The sequence below is a fragment of the Moschus berezovskii genome, chromosome 17, assembly GCF_049115385.1.
Source record: "Moschus berezovskii isolate FMDL1 chromosome 17, NW_MosBer_1.0, whole genome shotgun sequence".
NCBI lineage: Eukaryota > Metazoa > Chordata > Mammalia > Artiodactyla > Moschidae > Moschus > Moschus berezovskii.
Window position 1 is genome coordinate 61,795,920 of NC_142476.1, and position 22,793 is coordinate 61,818,712.

General features: G+C 38.7%; 1 protein-coding gene across 1 annotated transcript in view; it reads left to right on the forward strand.

Moving 5' to 3' along the window:
• The first annotated feature begins 1,614 nt into the window (after positions 1-1,614).
• Positions 1,615-22,793, forward strand: part of SCCPDH (saccharopine dehydrogenase (putative)) — a 31,203-nt gene continuing 10,024 nt past the window's right edge. Inside the window, exons 1-7 of the mRNA XM_055419742.2 lie at positions 1,615-1,936; positions 3,853-3,965; positions 9,139-9,219; positions 11,773-11,902; positions 14,114-14,163; positions 21,506-21,636; positions 22,333-22,450. Coding sequence (XP_055275717.1) covers positions 1,747-1,936; positions 3,853-3,965; positions 9,139-9,219; positions 11,773-11,902; positions 14,114-14,163; positions 21,506-21,636; positions 22,333-22,450 — 813 coding nt within the window. The 5' untranslated portion in view covers positions 1,615-1,746. The remainder of the gene's footprint in view (positions 1,937-3,852; positions 3,966-9,138; positions 9,220-11,772; positions 11,903-14,113; positions 14,164-21,505; positions 21,637-22,332; positions 22,451-22,793) is intronic.

A 22,793-nucleotide genomic window follows, 5' to 3' on the forward strand; every position in this document is an offset into this window, starting at 1 on the left:
ATCCTTGGTCAGGGAACTAGATCCCACATACTAAGTGGCAACTAAGACTTGGCAGAGTCAAACAGATAAAAACAAAAATTGTTGCAGTATAAATACGTTAAAAAGTGAAAAGTACAAGTCCCTTTCCTCCTCCCTAATTCATACAAACCCCCTCCTCAATAATTATTGCTATTACTATTAACCATAGCTAACATGTATTGACTATTTAAGATGTGTAAGGTGTTTTTAAGCATTTTACAGTTCTTTTTTTTTTTTAATTACTTATCTTTGGCTGTCCTGGGTCTTCCTTGCTGTGCGGGCTTTTCTCTAGTTGCTGAGAGCAGGGGCTACTCTCCAGTTGCAGTACCAGGGCTTCTCATTGCATTGTCTTCTCTAGACGCGGAGAACAGACTCTAGGGCATATGGGCTCAGTAGTTTCCGCTTCTGGGCTCTAGAGCACAGGCTCAACAGTTGTGGTTGCACTGCAACATGTGGGATCTTCCCAGATCAGGAATGGAACCCTGTCTCCTGCACTGGCAGGTGATTTCTTTCCACTGAGCCACGGGGGAAGCTCCCACAGCTCTTTTTAAAAATACGGATTTGTCATATATTCTTCTAACATTTCATATGCATACAGTCAACTAAAAATTTTCACTGGCCATCTGGTTCTACAAGAATGGAGTCATTAGCCTTTGCAATCACTGACCTTCAACACCCGCCCCCACCCCCGCCAAAAAAACACTCTGTGTTCTGGGAAAAGTTGGCAGAACAGATCTTCAGATAGTCAGCTATTTTTAGGAGATTTTATGAGCCCAATCTCTTAGATTTCCTCATACCTAGAAAAGCACCAAAATCATTAACGGAGACATCTCTGCCTCCTAAGTAGCAGCAACCTTCTGCCAAAATGTGTGCTTGCTTCCCCTTCACTAAAGTCCCTTATATACTGACCTCTCCCCACCTCTTCAGAAGAGCTCCTCAGAGGCATCTGAAAGCCTGTGTCCTGGACTATAGTCCTTATTAAGCGGAGCTGCACCAATAACTGTGTTCTGCATCACCAGAGGGTCCCTGAGGTGACCGGAGGGCACTCAGACGGTGGAGGCGGAGCCTGCGGCAGAGGGCGCTGCAGAGTCGGCCCCGGGAAGGAGACCCAGATATCGGGTCCACCCTCCACTTCCACCTGGCTTAGCAGACACTCTCTAGGTAACGTGCTTTGTAAGCAAACAAACAAAAAATATAAGGGTTTTCGGCGTAGGCAGAGTTCCCACCTATCAGGTTTCCGCGAACTCTCGCTTTGAGCAGCCTCTTCTCGCAAAAAAAAAAAAAACCCCATGAATAACTGGCTGCAGCCGCCGCCCCCTCCAGCCTACGGAAGAGCCAAAAGATGCGATACCTAAGGGGGTCAGAGCTGTGCCAGACCATCGACGGGTCGGAGGATGGCCACCGTCTGCTCCCGCCAACCCGGGAACCTTGGGAAGCACAAAGCCCTCGCGGGCCGGGGTCCCGAGCAGCTGCTGGGGGGAACACCCGCGAGGAGTGGGCGTGGCAGCCCCCGGGCATCGGACGGCGTGGGCGGGGCCGTGGGCGGGGCCGTGGGCGTGGCTGTGGCGGGGCCGCGCGCGCGGGGCTTCGGGAGCGCTGCGCGCAGGCGGCTGAGACCGCGGCGGCGGCGGCGGAGGCGGTTGCTGCGCCCGGTACAGTGGTCGCTGCCTGAGGCGCAGGCGCCGTGGGCTCAGCCCGCCCCGGGCCTTGCATCGCTGTGGGTTCGTCATGGCGACCCAGCAGAGGCCTTTCCACCTGGTGGTGTTCGGCGCCTCTGGCTTTACCGGCCAGTTCGTGACCGAGGAGGTGGCGCGGGAGCAGGTGTCCCCGGAGCGGACCTCCCATCTGCCCTGGGCCGTGGCGGGCCGTTCCCGGGAGAAGCTGCTGCGAGTGCTGGAGAGGGCTGCTATGAAGCTGGGTAAAGGGGACGGGCTGGGACGCCCCGGGACCTCGGGCTCGGCCCCGCCGCCGCGGATCTCACCCCCCGCCCCGAGCCCCCTTCTCCCGGCTGAGGGGTTCCCGTCGCCTGAAATGAGCGCTTCTCTCCCTGGGGTGCCCCTCGAGGTCCCCAAACCTGCTAGAGGCCAGGAAGAAGAGAGCGATGCTTCACATGGTGTCAGAGCTTTTTCCCCGTTTCCTAAAACAAAAAGAGACAAATCCCCCCTTCAGTTTCTCCCTTAGGGAATCCCCGCTGGCGAAACAGGAACTTTAGTTTTTCCTTTCTGCTCCCTTCCCGTCTAGAGCAGGGGTACCTTGTACCCTGCTTCCAGGGTTACGGGGCTGGAAGTTCTAGATACTTGATCGGATACAACAGTGGAGCACTGGCTTCTTCAGCATTGTTTGTACTCTCTCTTTGCCGCGTTTTGGAAATGGGAGAGAAAGCTTAGAACTTTTAATGATAACATTGTTGTGGCTTTAATTTTTAATTTCATTTTTGCTTGTAAGAATTCTCCAGCAGTCCCTCTATTAAACCTTCCCCAATTTTTTTGGTGTGGTTTTGTTTGGGGCGTTTACTTACTCCCTCCGCATTCATTGAAACATGTTTTTTATTGAGTGGTCTTTTAAATGTCAGGTCCTATTCTAAATGCTGGGATTCAGATGAGGAGGAGAGAGTCACATACACACAAACACCCTGATCTCATGGCCCTCGGGTTGCAGGGAGGCCTTTAGGTTAGGAGTCTGTTGCTTTTAACTGTAATTTTCCACCCTACTGCCCCTTCATACAGACAAATGGCACCTGTTTGAGTTCTGGATATTCGTCATTCTTCTGTTTAAGCTTCATCTCACTTCCTTCTAATTCTACACAGAGCCCTGTTATGGTGGGAATTTGGAACCTATTTTGTTTGTGGTTTGTATAGGAGATACCATGTAGGCTGACTCTTCTGCAACTCTCCTGCTACCACTACCAAGTACTGAATCTTCCCAAAGAGCTTTTTGGTCTGTCTTTACTTTTCCAGAAGAAATACTTTCATTATTAAAATTTCCTTTTAAAAATTCCTCCTTTTTTTTTTTTTTTTTCAAGAAGATGGTATGGATACAGCCTAGTTGGCTACCATTTACAGTGCACACATCAAGTTACTGCAGGGAATACACCTTGACCCATGAAACCTTCATAATCTATTGATTTGGCTTATTCCAACTATTTCCTTATTATGAACCTGAATGTTCTTCCCTAGACTGTTTTACACTTCAGTCCTCTTTTGTTTCATTATGTTAATGTTAACTCGCCTCCACCTCATAATCTTATCATGTGTAGTTATTTAATAGTTAATAAGAAACTACATTTATAATTCTTCCTGGAGAGGAAGTCAGGAAAATCATCTTCTGAAAATTTGTAAAATTTGCATTTTACATAGAGTTGTCATTTACACATTCCTTATGTTAGATTTTCTTTTAAACGTTAATAAGTTGTTCTATTAGGGAGCTTCCCCAGTGGCTCAGTGGTAAAGAATCCCTGCAGTGCAGCAGACAGGGGTTCGATCCCTGAATCCAGAATATCCCCCAGAGAAGGAACTGGCAACCCACTCCAGTATTCTTGTGTGGGAAATCCCAAGGACAGAGGAGCCAGGCAGACTACAGTCCCTGGGGTAGCAAAGAGTCAGACGCGACTTAGGAACTAAATAACAACAATATGTTTTATTAACCCTTCATATTAACTCCATTTTCCTCATAGTCTTTTCCCTTTTTTAAATTACCTGGTTAAAAACAATTTTATCTTTTGTTTGAGAGGAACAGTTAGCTCTTAGTACATTTGCGTGGTTATTATGAAAGGAAGATCCAGGAGATCTAATACTGTATTGGGATTTGCCTAAAACATTTTATTCTTTATTTCAGGAAGACCGACACTGTCATCTGAAGTTGGAATAATAATTTGTGATGTCACTAATCCAGCCTCACTTGATGAAATGGCTAAACAGGCAACAGTTGTCCTCAACTGTGTAGGCCCAGTAAGTAATCTGCCCTTCTTTGTATCAGAACAAAAAAATCTATTCATTTCTAGCAGAATCTGGTATTTTGTATTCCAGAGAAACATAAGGGCAAGGGACAGAAGAGTTGATTCAGGACGTTAACCCCTTACGAGGAGTTTTTACTTCTCACGAGAAGCAAGTGAATATAACCAAAGTCTCCTGAAATAGAGAGTGACACTAGACTCTAGGAATGTTTCTGTTTTATTTAGTGGCTACAGCTATAATTGTTGTGTGCTATATACCCCCTAACTGAAAAAGTGAGCATGTACCCACAATCTACTTTTTATTTATTTTTAAAATTGCATTGTGTACTGCTATACCAGTGTATATGTTAATGAATGTACAAAGAAAGATATTTTAAAAGGACTCATTCATTTATTCAATAAATATTTATTGAAATGTATATATAGAAAATACACAGAAACTCTCTCATGGAGCTGATAGTCCAGTGGGAGACAGAAAAATCATGTTATAATAATGGGTAAGTGACAGGTGCTTTGAAGAAAAATACAACAGGGAAGAGAGATAAAAAGATTGGCACACCAGTCTCTATTGGGTGGATGGTCAGGGAAGGTCTCTATAAGGAACTTTGCAGAGAGACCTGAATGCAGTGAGGGAATAAACCGTGTGTGTACTGGAGGGTAGGGGGTTGCAGGGAAGAGCAAATAGAAAGGTCGTGAGATGAGCATGTTCTTGGAGAGACGGAAGAATGTGAGAGAGGCCAGTGTAGTTGGGTGTGAACAGGGCAGAGAGGTGGGGAGTTAGATTGGAGAGATACCCAGGAGCTAGTTGGTTAGGTCTGAAAGGTCACGGTTGGGGTTTGGATTTTTCTTCTAAATATGACAGAGTTATTGAACCATTGACAGCAGGTTGACATCATTTGATTTATGGTTTTGAAATTCTTTGGCTTCTGAAAGGAAAAATAGATGGTAGGGAACTAAGAGTAAAATTATGCAAACAAGCCAAGGACAGAGTAGGAGTGTTATATGGGGAGAGAAGTGGTTGAGTCCAGATATTTTGACAAGAGAACCTCTAGCTGCTGCTGTTGGCCTGGGTGAGAAAGAGATACTTGTGGTCTGTGTAACACGGTGAATGTTGATGACATTTACTGATCTGAGGAAGCAATCCTAATTGTCGAAGCATTTAGGAAATTGTTCATAATTTTGTTAAATGAAACCAGAAAATTTTTGATTGTCATAAAATAAAGTATATTTCTATTGTTTATTTCAGTTTATTTTGTTCTTAACTAGCTTAGAATGTGGCTCTGTGGTTTGTTGCTTGAATCACTGTCTTACATCCTCTACCAACTTGTCCCTCACTCCCCATACTCTGGAAAGACCTGAGCCCTGATTGTTCCAGCTCCCTGCTTACTGTTTACCTGAGCATGTGTAACCCAGTGCGGCTGGAGAAGAATGCATCATGATGCTGACTGGTCCCACTTAAAATATGTGATTGCAAACCTCATGTGCAGTCTCAGTACTTCCAGCAGTTCTATTTCCCTAGGCCATTTTCTCTTCTGTTCTTTGAAGCAACAGTTTTATAACTTCGTTTTTCTCATACTTTTGACATCCCATTCCTTTTTTCCTTTTTTTCTCACTCTTACCTGGTAACTTTCTTCCTTTCTTTGTCCTTCCCTTTCTCCCTTCTTCCTTCCCTGCCTGCTGGGAGAATTTATACTACCTACTTACCTGCATTATACCTTAACTTTGCCTTACCTCCTTTTATAAGGAAAAACTGCCCCTGCTTCTGTTGGGCACCACATTCAGAGACTTTATAGTTACATGTGTTCTTGTTATCATCAAATTTTCCATTTTGATGGATTATTCCCCTCAACATACAAATGTGGGATTATATTTCTCATTTAAAGAAAAACTCCCCTTAGTTGTACATACCCTTGTAACTACTCACATTTTTCTGTGCCGCCTCTTTAGCAAAACTCCGTGGAAGAGCTCTCTTACTGTCTGCTCTCTCTCACCTTCTCCTCTCTAGTCTTGTCTGGCTTTCACCCTTAGGCCCTCAGTGGAACTGCTCTGCCAGCGCCCCTGTCCTGTCGGATCCGGTTGTCCGTTCTCATCGCTCATCTCAGTCACACCTCTCAGCGCCTGTTCCTTCCTTCACTTAGTTTCTAAATTCTTGCCCTCTCCTAGTTCCCCGGCGCCCCCCGCCCCAGCTTTTTATCCTCCCGTGAATGCCAGAGGCCTCAGAGCTTAAGCCTTAGAAACTCTTTTCCTGTTTATATTTGCTGGACCATTTTTAAATGTGATTATGATTGTGGTGAAAATATATACAGCATAAACTTTAGCATTTTAACCATTTTTAAGTATACACTTTAGTAACATTAAGTACATTCACAGTCTTGTAGAACTATCAGCACTTTATTTCCAGAACGTTTTCATTACCCCAAACAGAAATTGTAGCTGGGCCAGTATTTTTTAAAACTTGTGAAATCAATTCAGTGGATTAAGACTAGGCCGTAAAAAGAAAATAATCAGATAGACTGAAGTAGAAAATAGGATGAATTACACATAATAAAGGTAAGTATTGGTTCATAAAGCTTTCATGTCAGGTAACATTTGTGTATGGAGTCACTATGTGAAATAAATTTCTTAGGGTCATAGTCAGAAAAATTAGAAATCCATGGCTTTTAATACCGTCTGTATGCTGATGATGCCTACATTAACTTATTTCCACTGAAAACCTACCCCTTAAACTCCAGACTGGTCGGTCTACTTACCTTCTGGATGTTTCCAGTTGGATGGTTTATAGTCTTCTCTAGCTTTTTGTCTCCAAAACATTCTGCTCCTTAACGTCTACTCTGAAGGTTATTTTTACTTTGTAATATGGATTATTCTTCCAGGGTAGATGCCAGTTTGCTAGTTTTGGTGTCGTAATTTGTTTCTTTGAAGGTATTTTTTAAAACCCATTTATCTACTTTGTGAGGGTCTCTTTCGTGAGAACAAAATGATATGTGTAGAACTAATCAGGCATTTATAAACAAGCAGTATGTCAAAATATACAGAAAATGACTGAATGAATACTTTTAAGCATCATTCTTTATGGTCTTCTGTGCTCGAAAGTGGAGAGGGGAAAACTGCTTTTGAGAGAAAGATGATGACTCTGATTTTGGATATATTGAAACTGAGGTGTATGCTAGATATTTTTAAGTTAAGACAGGAAATACGTAATGGAATTATAATGGAATTATTTTCTGTAAATAAGTGATGAAATCAAGATGAAGAGGAAATAGAGGAAGGAAAATTAAGCCTAAGAGAAATTAGTTTTGCTAAATGTTCTGTGCTTTTGTGGATCCTGAATTTTATGACAGAAGCTGCAGATAAGGCAACCTCATCAGTGAGCAGCTCTGAAGATAGGAGCTGGAAGTCTTCAGTGTACATATTTTAATTGAAATCCAGAAAGTAGGTGCGATTTTCTGGGGAGAATGTCTAGGGAGGCATTTCTCTACCTCTAATGTACATTGGAGTCACCAGTGAGGCTTATTTATAATGATGGTTCCTGGAGTCTACCCCAGAAAACTTCTTACTGGAGGGCATTGGGGTGGGACTGAATAACCAGCAGGCTTAACGAGGGCCCAGGTGGATTCTGACACAAGTAGACTACTGGTAACTTGAAATATTTGGGGGTAAAATAATCAGGAGGCCAAGGAAGTCACTAAATGAGTTTCAAATGGATGTGTGTAAATATTACCTAAGATGATCCATTGAGTACAGGGAGAAAATAGAGCTTTGACTTTTATGTATGTTTAAAAATGTGTATTAGTATAGTGATCCATGTCCGTGATGTGTAAATAAACTCATGCAATTTAGTAGATGATGGATTTAAATTGTGAACTTAGGTCTTGGTGCCTTGAAAGCCCTTGTTTGTTCCACTATGCCTCAGAAGTGAAGTGCTTCAGTAATTTTAGTGTTGGTTGGTGGCAGAGAATGAACTAGAACTTAAACACACTTTCCCAGTCCTGTCATTCCAGTGTCATTTGCTGCTTTTAGGAAGGGGGAGAGAAGGCTGTGGAGATGAGGCTCTGGAGTTAGGTAGAGAAGAACCTGTAACCTAATTGAAAAGGTCAGTCCCTGCAGTGCCCTGTCGTTTCTGTCAAGTGTCCCTTTACCTGTTTCTTAAAGTCTAGAAAAAGCAGACCATCTCCATTCTCCATCTTTTGCTGTGAGGAATGAGAGAAGCAGAGGAGCTTGTTCTTCTCCTACCCTACCCTCAAAGGAAAAATTCATCATGCTGCTTTTGAAATGGGACTGACTCTGATGTATTAACTATTATATACAGTTTTTAAATGTTTAATTCCTTGAGCTTGAGCAAGAAATAGTTTGGGAGATAAAATCACTCAGATTATCTACTGTGTCCAATATTAAACTTATCCCTTCCAAACCTCTTCATCCTGTTTTTCTTTATTTTGTCTAATACAGCCACTGGTTTTTGGCCTCCATGTCCTGCTAATCAGGAAGTCAAATAATTTCTTAAGTATATCTCACCCTTAGTAAATCCTTCCCCTTCCTTTGATTTGTCCTTCATTTCTTACCTGCCATAAGTTTTGTTTTCTAATGCCACAGGCAGAGTGATATGTCTGTGCTATAAATTTTTCATCACTGTCCTCTATTTCAAATCCCCCAGGAGGGCTCAGCAATGCAGAAAAGATCAAGTTCAGTCTTGATAGCATGGCACTTAGGGTCGTTCCCGATCTGGCCCAAGTATTTCTCTCCAGACTCATCTCTTACACTTCCCTCTCAAATATTCTGTGCTTCAGGTATCTTGAGCATCACTCTTCTTTACACTTTTACATATAATTTTTCTTTTGTTTGGATTTTCTTTTTCCTGGCAAATCCTTACTGTTCTTCAGAATTCAACTCAAATGAGTCACTGATTCTATGAAACTTCCTAGTTTATCTTCAGTTCAGTTCAGTCGCTCAGTTGTGTCCGACTCTTTGCAGTTGGAGATAATTCCATCTGCCCTTTTTTTACATGGTGAGTGTCAGTATATTGCAGTTATATAATTTTCTCATTTTCTGTTTAGACTATTAATATTTGATTTCTTGATAACCAAGACTGTACCTCCAAAACTCAATGGTATTTCTTCATTTAAATTTGCCAAGTAAGAGTAAACTGTTGGTTTTCTTTATTCTCCCAGTACCGATTTTATGGAGAACCTGTAATAAAAGCATGTATTGAAAATGGAACTAGCTGTATTGATATCTCTGGAGAACCTCAGGTATGTAAAAAGAAAAGAGAACAGAATTAATAATACAACTTCTGTTCACATGAAAAATGGTGCAATTTTGCAGACATGTTTTAGAAGGTAATGATTCCTCCCTAGCATTTTTTTTTCTTTTCTTATTTTTATATTTATTGGAGGCTAATTATTTTACAATATTATATTGGTTGGTTTTGCCATACATTGACATGAATCTGCCCCTGTGTCCATGAGTTCCCCTTCCTGAACCCCCCTCCCACTTCCCTCCTCCCCTTATCCTCCCTCTGGGTCATCCCCGCACACCAACCCCGAGCATCCTGTAACATGCACCGACCCTGAACTGGCAATTCGTTTCATATATGATAATATACATGTTTCAATGCCATTCTCCCAAATCATCCCACCCTCACCCTCTCCCACAGAGTCCCAAAGACTGTTAAGATGGTATTTCTTTAAAAGCTTGAAGGAGAACATGGTGATAAGGTATTCGCTTCATTTTTTCTGAATTTGTTCCCAACAACCTGATTTCTTTCAAAGCCTTTGTGTATAGTATGTGTTGATTTATATCACTGCTGCTGCTAAGTCACTTCAGTCGTGTCCGACTCTGTGTGACCCCATAGACGGAAGCCCACCAGGCTCCCCCGTCCCTGGGATTCTCCAGGCAAGAACACTGGAGTACTGCATGCTATAAACAAAATTAATTAAAACTTGCTCAGAGTCATACAACCATTAAATTGAAAAGCTCGGACTTGAATTAAGGTTTGCCTGACTGCAGGCAGTGGAGTATTATAAGAACAAAGCTACACTAGTTCCTTTATAACTATAATCTGCTGTGTTCTTATAATCTCAGTCCTGTCATCAGTGTGCCAGTATAGTATATACATACTGAGAGCTTATCAGTTGGTGATACTGGACAGTGCTGAGAAAAAGTAAATTACCAAGACTGATGCAAAAAGAAGTCAGAAGCATGAATGTAAGAAAAACTGACTCTTATTTAAAATATACTAGAACAAAGAAAATGGTGAAAAGCCTTCCAGTTATCTTGTAAAGTACTATGAATGTGGTATCAAAACCTAATAGTGATCCAGAAAGTGTGTACACCGAAAATGCAAATTTAACTCAGTTTAAAAAAAGGGCAAGAGAGGAAAAGAGGCAAATCTCCCTTGCAAAAGAATTCCGTGTAATTCACGTAGCTTCTGTGCCCTCAAGGAGGGGAAGCAACACCTGCCTTCTTATGTGTGGGCTGCACACAGTCACTTCCTTCCAGTGAGTATAGTATGGAAAGGAGAAGGAAAAAGAAAAGCTTTACAGTGGAGAAACTGGAGAACACTAGCTCAGCCAGGTATTCAGGGTCAACATCAACAGTGATAAATTATGTTGATAGTATGTACTGTTTTCTTTTAATTGAAGTACAGTTAATTTACAATATGGTGTTAGTTTCAGATGTATAGCAAAGTATATCAGCCATATGTATTTTCAGATCCTTTTCCATTATAGGATGTAGTTCCCTGTGCTATAGAGTAAATCCTTATTGTTTATCTATTTAATATTAGTGGTGTATCTTTTAATCCCATACTGCTAATTTATTCCTCTCTCCCACCCTCCCTCCTGCTTTGGTAACCATATATTTGTGAGATAGTATGTACTGTTGATATGACATCATGAAATGGCACTTTACCCCTGTGATCTTCCTCCCCAAAACCTATAACCTCACTATAGTAATGAGAAAATCATGAAATAAATTCCAATAGAGGGGCAAGCTCTCAAGTACCTGGGCAGTACTGTAAAGATCATAAAAAGCTAGAAAAGTCTGAGAAACCATCACAGCCAGAGGAGCCTAAGAAGACATGACAGCTAAATGTAGAATAGTATCTTGAATGGGATCCTGGATAGAAGAAGGACATTAGGTAAAAGCAATGGAAACCTAAACAAAGTGTAGACTTCAGTTAGTAATAATGTATCAAGATTGGTTCATTAATTATAACACATTAATGTGAAAGATGAAATGATAGGGTTAGCTGAGTGCAGAATGCCTAGAAACACTCTACTACTCAATTTTTTTCCCTGTAAATCTAAAATTGTTTTTAAAAAGTAATTATTAAAAAACAGGCAAAGAATTTGAACAGATGTTATTACCTTCTTGCATTCCCTCTTTTCTGACCATTCTTATCTTTCTGTTTATATATGGGCACAGATACATGTTTGTAATGGTGTTCATCAGGAAGATGTGATTTGGGGTAGCTTTGTTTGGCTTTCTTTGTATATCTTTATATTAATTTTTCATAATAGAAATTAGTTTTACATTTAAAAATAGTTCTGAAAAATGAATTAATTCAGATCAGCATATCTCTCACCTGGAACAGAGTAGGTATGTTTGCTGAATAAGTACCGACTATTTTCACAGTTAATGTTTTGCTGCAGAGGCATCTTAGTTAGCATTTTCACAGTCTAATTGCTTTGTTTTTTTAAATTGTTTAAATTTAAATTTGCTTTTTAATTGATTTGTTTTTTAATATTGATCTAGATGTTTCTCTGTAGCTCTGATTTAGATCTTTTGTCTTGAATCTTTAGTTTCTGGAACTAATGTATTGGAAGTATCATGAGAAAGCTGCAGAAAAGGGGGTTTATATCATTGGAAGCAGTGGCTTTGACTCCATTCCAGCAGATCTGGGAGTAATATATACCAGAAATAAAATGAATGGTAATTATTGATCAGTAAGCAATAATGGAATTTAAAATAGAGTGGTTTCATGTTGGTAATTGTGATGAACTCAAATCTTCTTGGGAAAAGAAACATAATCATTAATGGGTAATATTAAAACATATACTTTGTTTTAATATAACTCTGCATGTTAGAAAATGCTACTGACACTGTTGGTTTTTGAGGTATGGATAGTACTATAAGTATTCTAAACGAAGGAGTTCTCCATTTTTTGAATATAGTTGTGGTTATAGTTGTGGAAATCTAGTTGTGGAAAAAATTTTTAGCAAGCATTATAAATTCAAACTTGCTTTGTTTAGGAATTACTGTATCTTGAAGTATCATACTAAATTGAAAAGTAATTTTTTAATAAATGAAACTAGGAAGTATTGAACAAAGTTTTTGACATCTATTTTTTTTTAGTTCATGTATAAAAATGGAGACAATAAGAATGGGGAAAAATTACTAATGTAGTAAAACAATGGAAGTTTCTAATGTCATACATATACAAAAAAATGTCCCTTTAGAAAATGATCTGAAGTCCGTAAGTCCAGTTCTGTATAAACCATTCCAGAGCTTAAAAAGATTGAATGTGTTCCAGTTTATGTTAGAAAGGTAGCTTTGAAACCGAAGCTCAACAAATGTAATGCATGCGTACCATTTACTGATTTTAGAGTTTTAGAAACTGAGGAATAGAATACTTTCTTAACATAGTGAATGTCAGAAAGCAGCAGCTAACATCATACTTAATGATGAAACACTGGACCCATTCCTAATAAAGAAAAGTGCATGAATTGAGCATCTTTAAAATACTTAGTCTTCCAAACCATAGATCTAGTATATTTACATTTATTAAAAAAACTTACTAAAGATCTTCATTTACTAAAAAAGCTTGGACTGTTTTTCATGATGTTTCTACATGTTTCTCATTGAGGTTGTTCTTAAATATTTAGTAGTTATTTTGGATAGGTCCTTTTTTACTTTTAAAGGAGAAATACTACTTTGAGATTTGTTTTAAGACTTTTTTTCAGATACTGAAACCTAGGAGTCAGCGTTTTAGCAAATATCCCAACTAATTGTTGATTCACGTGGTTCACATTTTATTGCATACATACATATTAGGTGGTGCGTGTTCTTGCTGGGCATAGGCTTAGATCACAGAGCCATATATTCAGGCCACATTCTCTTAACAACACTCAGAATCCTCTCCAGTTAGCTAGACTTTAATGATCTATTTTTGGTTTTGTCAGACATTTTAAAGTTGTTCAATTCATGCCCTTCTCTTTATTAGGAATGGTTTTAGTGTTTCATTATTAAGTATGATGTTGGCTACTGCTTTTTGACATTCATTGTGTTAAGAAAGATGTTTATGTGGCTTTAGTTCTTCTCTGGTGTAACATCGTCGTGGATGACATAGTTATTCATTACCTTACTCATTGTCAGCTTTCAAAGGCCTCATGCTTTAATTTTCTCTTGGAATTAAAACTGGGAATACTGTCTCTTAAGAAATGGATGTATTTCATTTTATCACATTTTGAGAATTAGCTAGCCCATTTTGTTTTTCTTTTGTCTTAACTGTCCTCAATAAGCTCAAAGACTAATTAAATACTTAACCACTCTACATATATGTTAGTCCTCATGGTTAATATAATTGATTTCTCCCCTTTTTTTCTGGCCTTGGTTTTCTACTTTTATTTTTACTCGCTGCATTTTTATTTCAATTAAACAGCCTTATTTTAAGTATTTAATAAGCCATCACAAAGGCCCACTTTGGTAGGGTTTCTGTACATTTATTATAAGTCACTACTAATGAGTCTTCTTGAAAGCTTTCATATTGGAAAATAGAAAAATTCCCATAGGTGTAGTTTTGAGAACTGATGGGCTTCCAGAATGAATGAGCTAAATTGTTGCCTTATTGGAAAAGATTTTTTGCAGTGTCAGTTTGACTGCTAGAAAACATTTTGTCGGTACCAGCAGTTAGTTTATGTTAAAGTACTTTTTTTTTTTCTGATAATTTATCTGGCTTTAGCTGCTCCTTAAATCTGTGTACAGTAACCTAATAATACTGTTATAGCACAGATTTTCCTGATTATATCAGTTATAAGCTTAATAAAAATGTTTTCTAAATGAATAGGAATAGCTTATTATTATTTGTCCTGGGTTAATAGATTTTTATTTGATTTTACTTTTACCATTTTCCTCCTCTTTTAGGTACACTGACTGCTGTGGAAAGTTTCCTGACCATAAGTTCAGGACCTGAGGTTAGTTTTTGTCTGTCACATGTTTTCTGTGTTATTATGAAAAAACATTTTGGAAATGATACTTGCCTGTTAAAAAGGTTTAGATTAATTAAATTGTATATACAGTTGTAATTTTTAGTGCATGAAAGTCACTATATTTAATGTTAAAAATTAAAGATTGCTGAGAATTATTTTGACTTAAAATAGAATTTAAAACAATTGCACAATTCATTATATTAGAATGAGCTACCTTCATCCTAACACTAAGCATTTGTCATTGGTATGTGGTGAAATGTTGTCACCCTAGAAAATTATCACCTTAGTGCAAAATCAGTGCGTTTTTATTATGTGCCTAACTTGCAGTTGGATGCTCTTGTGGCCATACAGGAAATATATGATGTAAATATAATCTTACTGAATGTATGGTCTATTTGGGAACATAAGATAATTGCATTTTGGGGATAGAACCATGTTTTGTGGTAGTGCTTTTATTGCCAATAGCGTCTAACCCAATTCTGTGTCTATACTTGAGGCTTCATAAGTATTTGTTCTCTTTAAAAAATTACTCAGTATTTCAGGTATTGTGTAATGTAATATGTAATAGTGCAAGATAGTGTGACATGTAAATGAACAACATGCAAACCCTTAAAGAGGTAATAACTTAGACTAGCAGGAGACAAGAATTGGTATTAAAGAGGTCAGGTGAAATACTGTAGGATTCTGAGACTAGGGAATATATCTACCTGGGAGGCCAGAAATCATGGAGTTTTTGGAGAAGCTGGGATATGGACTGAATTTTAAAGGTTGGTGCTGAGGATATGTAGATAAGGGAGAGGAGATAGTTTAATCAAGATGTAACTGTGGGATGGTGTGGTGCACGTTTTAACTAATGGGTCTGTTCCTTTGGATTATGGGTTCAGATTGGTGAACACAAAGAACTCTGTAAAACATGCTAAAATTTGTGTTACAAATAATATCCGCTAGAGTATCAGAGGGAAGGGAAGTGATAGTGAGACTGAATAATTTGAGAGTACCTCATAAAGGCCTTATTAAGTTGAACCTTGAAAAGTGAATAGCATTTGGAAGATGAGAGGCAGCAACCTAAAACAAAAGCACAGAAATGAGAATGAAAGACATGCTTGGAACTCTGGGCAACATGAGTTATAGAAAGCCAACTCAGCCTGGTTTAAACAAAACAGAAAACAATTTGCTGATTCTTGTAACCAGATGTCTGCAGGTAAACAGTGTGGCTGAATCTGGATGTTCTGGATGTTATCAGAACTCATTTTTTTCCCCTTGTCCTCTTCGTGTCTCTTCAGTAATTCTGTGTTCCTCAGTGTAGGCTCTCACAATGGTGGGGAAGTGCTGGTGGCCGCAGATATCCATTGTACTTAAGGTTCATGAACTCTCCCAGATGGCAGAGTTTGAGTATGCACAATTAGGGAAGATTACTCAAGTAGGTTATTTGGTCATTCTTGAGGCAAACAGTGAGACCTGGGGTATAATGGAGTACTCAGATAGCCCAGGCCTGGGTCATGGGCCTCTGGAGGGGGTATCATAGGACCAAGCCCTTCTGAACACCATGGAACAAATTCCAAATAGGAAAGAGAGTTTTGTAAGTAGAAGACAGGATAGCAGAATTAAAAATTCCCTGCAGGGGACCAGTGTAGAACTGACAAAAACAGGTGTCCAATACAGGGAGATAATGAGAAAATAGGTAGAGCTAAAAAAAAAAAAGAGCCTTTTTTTGAAAGAACAGCAGGAGATGATCTGTAATACAAAATGATAATACTGTCTCCTTCATATAATTGTTATGAAGATTGAACTAGTCAATGAATATAAATCAGAACAGTGCTTGGCACTTAGTAATCACTCAATAAATATTGTTAAGTCCTGTTATTATAAGGACTCAAAGTTGGGGCTTGATCAGGACCAAAGATTTGAAAACATCAGATTCAATGCAGCTCCTTCTCATTCCCCTTAAAGCAAAATATGGAGCCTTAATTTCCCAAGGATGGACAAAGATAACTCCCTTGAAGAAGCATCCCTTGGCCCAGCATTGGTTTCCTCCTGCTTTTCCCCTTAATCTTTATTACTTTACGTAAAAATTGAATCATAGACAATTTATTGGACCATAAAGCAAGACTCGAAGAATTTCAGAGAATTGAAATCATATTCTCAAGACAGTGCTGTCCAGTATAGCTTCCCACGATGATGCAGGTTTTTCATATATGCTATATAATGACTTGCATACAGGATAGTGCAGCTCCAGTGCAGGTGTCAGCCCACAGCCTGCTCTTATATGGCTGCAAGCTAAGAATAATTCTAATATATTTAAAGAGCAATAATGGAAAACAAGAATGTGTAGCAGAGACCATATGTGGCCTGCACAGCCCAAAATACTTAGTGTGACCTTTTACAGAGATAGTGTGCCAGTCGCTGTTTTAGAGTATGTTTCAGGCTATAATACAATTATAGTCTAGAAGTTATATACTAGAAATCAGTGAAGAGATAACAAGAATTCAATCTCTTCACTTCTTACAGGTTTTTAGGATTTTCGGAGAAGGCAATGGCTAGCCACTCCAGTACTCTTGCCTAGAAAATCCCATGGATGAAGGAGCCTGGTAGGCTGCAGTCCGTGGGGTCGCTAAGGGTCGGACACGACTGAGCAACTTCACTTTCACTTTTCACTTTCACACATTGGAGAAGGAAATGGCAACCCACTCCAGTGTTCTTGCCTGGAGAATCCCAGGGACGGGGGAGCCTGGTGGGCTTCTGTCTATGGGGTCACACAGAGTCGGACACGACTGAAGTGACGCAGCAGCAGCAGCATGTACTCCTAAGTCAGTTTTGGTAGTTTGTGTCTGTGTTCGTTTCCTAGGACTGCCATAATAAAGTACCACAAACTGGGTTGCTTAAACAAGGGAAACAGTGTTTAAGGCCAGGAGTCTAGATCTAGCTAGCAGTCTGGATCTAGCTAGCAGTCTAGATGTAGCTAGAAGGCTAGAAGTCCATGATCAAGATGTTGGCGGGGTTGGTTTCTTTTGAGGACTGTGAGGGAGTTCCATGCTTTCTCCTAACTTTGGGTGTTTGCTGGCACTCTTTGGTATTCCCTTGTTTGTAGATGCATCACTCATACCTCTTTTTCATCTTCACATGATGTGTGAGCATGTCCAGATTTCTCTTTTGTATAAGGACACCAGTAATTTTGGGTTGGGGGTCCACGTCCTCCAGTATGACCTCAACTAGTTAAATCTGCAACAACCATATTTCCAAATAAGGTACATTCTGAGGTGCTGGGTGTTAGGCCTTCAACATACAAATTTGGGGCAGGGACACAATTTGATCCATAACAGTGTCTGTCTAAGCATTTGTTCATTTCATCTAGGTTCTCTAATTTGGCATACAACTGTTCATAGTATTTCCTTATACTCCTTTTTCTTTGTGTAAGGTTGGTAATGCCGCTTCTTTCATTCCTGATTTTAGTAATTTGAGCCCGCTCCCTCTCTCTGTCTCTCTGTCAGTCCAGCTAAAGATTTTTTAATTTGATGGATTTCTTTAAAGAACCAGCTTTGGTTTCATTGTCTTCATTGTTTTTCTTTTCTTTATTTTATTTCCACTCTAGTCTTTATTATTGCTAGAAGACTAGAATGGAAAACAGAAATATAAAAATCAGTTGCATTTCTATGTACCAGCCACAGTTAGAAAATGAATTGCTTTGAAAAAGAGACCAGTTATAGTAGCATTAAAAAATCAAGTACTTTAGGGGACTTCTCTGATGTTCCAGTGGTTAAGAAACTGTCTGCCAATGCAGGGGACATGGGTTCAATCCCTGGTTGGGGAACTGAGAGCCAACATGACACAGGGCAACCGAGCCCGTGCGTAGAAACTACTGAGGCTGTGTGCTCTAGAGCTTGGCCCCCACAACAGGAGAAGCCCACACACCACAACTTGAGAAGCCTGTGTGCTGCAGCAAAGAACCACTGCAGCCAAAACTTTTAAAAATTAATCAAGTACTTAAGAATGAGTGATACAAAATGTATAAGAGTTCTATGAAGAAAACTATAAAATGTCATTGAGTGACCTTAAAGAAGGCAAGTAAATATGAGAATCCACCATATTCATGGATTGGAATACTCGATTTTGTTAAGATGTCAGTTTTCTTTAAATTGATTTATAATCCCATATAATTCCAATCAAAATCCCAAACAGGTTTTTGTGGGGTTTTTTTGCTTGTTTTCTTTTAGTGTGCATCTTGACAAACTAGTTCTAAAATGTGTATGAAAAAGCAGAGGGCTGAAAATAGAAAACACTTTCTTAAAGGAGAATAAGGTAGAACAATGCTCTTGGATATCAAGTCAGAGAGTAATATTGACAGGGAGATAGCAGTAGGTCAACAGAAGAGGATAAAGAGCTCAAAGTAGTTCGTGCATATATGAGCACTTGATTTATAGTAAAGAGGCTTTTCAGGAGATGATGGGTATGGAGAAACAATGAAATTGGACTCATACTTTGCACTATGTACAAATTCAAGTTTAGGTGGGTTATAGACCTTAATGAATAAGGCAAAACACTAAGCTTTTATAAGGTGACATTTCATGGCCTCAAGGTCAGGAATGGCTTCTTTTTGCCCAGAAATATATTTTATTTTATTAATTTATTTTTATTGAGGTATAATTGACATATAACCTTATACTATTCAGATGTACAACATAATTCAGTATTTGTATGTATTACAAAATGATCACCACTAGTTAATATCTGTCACCATACTTAGTTATAACTTGTTTCTTGTGATGAGAACTTATAAAATCTCTCTTAGCAAATTTCTAATATGCTATATAGTATTTTTGTATACATTTAAAAATTTTAAATTGAGTAGTTTTTAAATCAAAGACAACATTAAGAAAATGTTAAGGTCAGTTGCAGAGTAAAGAGGTATTTCTAACACATGATAAATCCTGACGTCACAATTTTGAACAAAAGAAGCAAAACTCAAGAAATATACACTATATGGTTCCATTTCTATAAAATTTAGAAACAAGCAAAATTTACTACACTGTCTAGAAATGAATTCTTAGGTGGTAAAACTAAAAAAAAAAAAGAAGAATTTTTCTTGATTGTCACAAAGGCAGGAAAGAAGGAGGGCTTTCTGGGCTTAAAGAGATGTTAGCCTCATAACTACATTAAATTATGCTTTTATGTTCTGTGCACTTTTCTATTTTTTAGCAAAATAAAGTAAAAGGTTTTTTAAATGATATGTAATTTTTGTCTTTTTAATGGCTTATTTGTATAAGAAGATACTCTTAGGTTTTTTCCCTGATTTTAAGAAATCTTTGCAAATAGGTCAAATTCAGTTCAGTTCAGTCGCTCAGTTGTGTCCGACTCTGCAAACCCATGAATCACAGCACATCAGGCCTCCCTGTCCATCACCAACTCCCGGACTTCACTCAAACTCATGTCCATCGAGTCGGTGATGCCATCCAGCCACCTCGTTCTCTGTTGGCCCCTTCTCCTCCCGCCCCCAATCCGTCCCAGCATCACAGTCTTTTCCAGTGAGTCAACTCGTTGCATGAACACCCAGGACTGATCTCCTTTAGAATGGACTGGTTGGATCTCCTTGCAGTCCAAGGGACTCTCAAGAGTCTTCTCCAGCACCACGGTTCAAAAGCATCAATTCTTCGGCAATCAGCTTTCTTCACAGTCCAACTCTCACATCCATACATGACCACTGGAAAAAACCGTAGCCTTGACTAGATGGACCTTTGTTGGCAAAATAATATCTCTGCTTTTTAATATACTATCTAGGTTGGTCATAACTTTCTTTCCAAGGAGTAAGCGTCTTTTAATTTCATGGCTGCAATCAGCATCCGCAGTGATTTTGGAGCCCCCAAAAATAAAGTCTGACACTGTTTCCACTGTTTCCCCATCTATTTCCCATGAAGTGATGGGACCAGATGCCATGATCTTTCTTTTCTGAATGTTGAGCTTCAAGCCAACCTTTTCACTCTCCTCTTTCACTTTCATCAAGAGGCCTTTGAGTTCCTCTTCGCTTTCTGCCATAAGGGTGGTGTCATCTGCATATCTGAGGTTATTGATATTTCTCCCGGCAATCTTGATTCCAGCTTGTGCTTCTTCCAGCCCAGCATTCCTCATGATGTACTCTGCATACAAGTTAAATAAGCAAGGTGACAATATACAACCTTGACGTACTCCTTTTCCTATTTGGAACCAGTCTGTTGTTCCATGTCCAGTTCTAACTGTTGCTTCCTGACCTGCATACAGGATTCTCAACAGGCAGGTCAGGTGGTCTGGTATTCCCATCTCTTTCAGAATTTTCCACAGTTTATTGTGATCCACACAGTCAAAGGCTTTGGCATAGTCAATGAAGCAGAAATAGATGTTTTTCTGGAACTCTCTTGCTTTTTCAGTGATCCAGCGGATGTTGGCAATTTGATCTCTGGTGCCTCTGCCTTTTCTAAAACCTGCTTGAACATCTGGGAGTTCCCAGTTCACATATTGCTGAAGTCTGGCTTGGAGAATTTTGAGCATGACTTTACTAGCATGTGAGAGGAGTGCAATTGTGCGGTAGTTTAAACATTCTTTGGGATTGGAATGAAGACTGACCTTTTCCAGTCCTGTGGCCACTGCTGAGTTTTCCAAATTTGCTGGCATATTAAGTGCAGCACTTTCACAGCATCATCTTTCAGGATTTGAAATAGCTCAACTGGAATTCCATCACCTCCACTAGCTTTGTCAAATTGGCTAGGTGCAAATTGAGAATAGTTTCACAAATTAAACTCAGAAGACTTTTAGCTCTGTTTTAGTTTTAGCAAAACAAAAGTGATTAATCTGTAACAAAATAGAAGTTAGATTGGTATCTCTATACCTTTCAGTTTCATCAAAGCTGCTATGTGAAAACATGAATCTTCTGATGGTTTTATTATTTCTTTTTTCCTGCTTAAAGCAACCCAGTGATAGTTAAGTGAAAATGATGAAGTGAATCTCACTGGCTTGTTAAAAAGAGTATAAATACTGGTAGGAGTAAAGAAGAAAGGGCATATGTTTTAAATGTGTAGTATGTAGAAAGGGTATAAACAGTGAATATGACTGTACTAATGAATGTTCCTGTTGCCTCGCCGGTCATAGAAATTCATCTCAAGATTACTGAATTAGAGACTATGCCTTGCTCACATAAGATGAAATGTTCTTTGTATCAATTATAAATGGCTTGGTTTTGCATTTTAGTAATTATCCCTTAAAACATGTTTCTTTTTAATATTTTAATTTTTTTTTGAGTGTAGTTGATTTACAGTGTTGTATGAGTTTACATGTTTCTTTAACTCTTGAATTATTTTGTTAGGGGTTGTGCATTCATGATGGTACCTGGAAATCAGCAGTTTATGGTTTTGGAGATAAGAGTAATTTGAAAAAACTACGAAATGAGTCAGATATGAAGCCTGTCCCAATTGTTGGACCAAAATTGAAAAGAAGGTATATTATCTCAAAATCTGTTCTTCAGTTTATCTAAGCATATTGTTGTTTATCTGACTGTTAATAACATATGCTATTAAAAAAGCCTGGGGAAAAATAAATAAATTTTTTAAAAAGTAAATAAAAAAGCCTGGATACTTTTATAGGGAGTTCATTGTTATTTTCAAAGATAAATAAAATATAATTAATATGTTAACACTAAGTTTAACTACTTCATATATAGTAATACATTTGGATTCTGGGAAAAATTAATTTTATGACTCTTCACCATCAGTATCAAAATTAAACATCAGTTAAATTTTATGCAATAAAAATGTGATGATCTTATGTATATTAATCAATCTATTAATAGTGTTTATATGTGAGAACCCTGAACTCAGAGTTTGGCTATTGAAATGAGTGTTCTTTTCATCATTATCTGGGGAAATTGTTGGGGTACAAATCATGGTTAAATTATGTATGTGTTAAGTGCCCATGGTATGAAGAGTACTAGTGTTCTAACTTGTCACTTATTTGGGTGCAAGTATAGAGAACAAAGGATGAATACTAAAGTAAATTTTAACGAAGAGCAGATCTGCCATCATTATTGTTATCATTAATTGCCTCAGCAAAAGTTAAGATTTTTATTCAGAAATTCACCAGTTAAAGTTGTGGTCACTGTAAATGGAAAAGATGCAACATGGGTCTGTCTTGCAGGTGGCCAATTTCTTACTGCAGAGAACTCAACAGTTATTCCATTCCTTTCTTGGGAGCAGATGTGTCTGTTGTGAAGCGGACTCAGCGTTACTTGCATGAAAATTTAGAGCAGTCACCTGTAAGTGTATATGATTTATTTTTTAATAAAGAGTATTCTAGTTTGTTTCAGTTCCTCTATCAGTTTAATGTAGGATTTTTATGTTTATAAATCCAAAAAAGAAAGAGCTGAATAGTGCATGTTTCAGTTTCTGGGAGCATAAAGAATTAGTAGTATAGAGCATTTTGCATTTTATGGGGGTGGTAATAGCCTCCTCCCACAGTTCAGATCTGACCTTCTGAATATGTTTTTTACATGAGACAGTAGAAGCAAGTTCAGTGCAGGAAATCCTGGTATTGTAATCACCCAACAGTCCAGTTGAGAGTTTCAGCGGCTAGAATACTCTTTCTGTTGCTTATGGAGA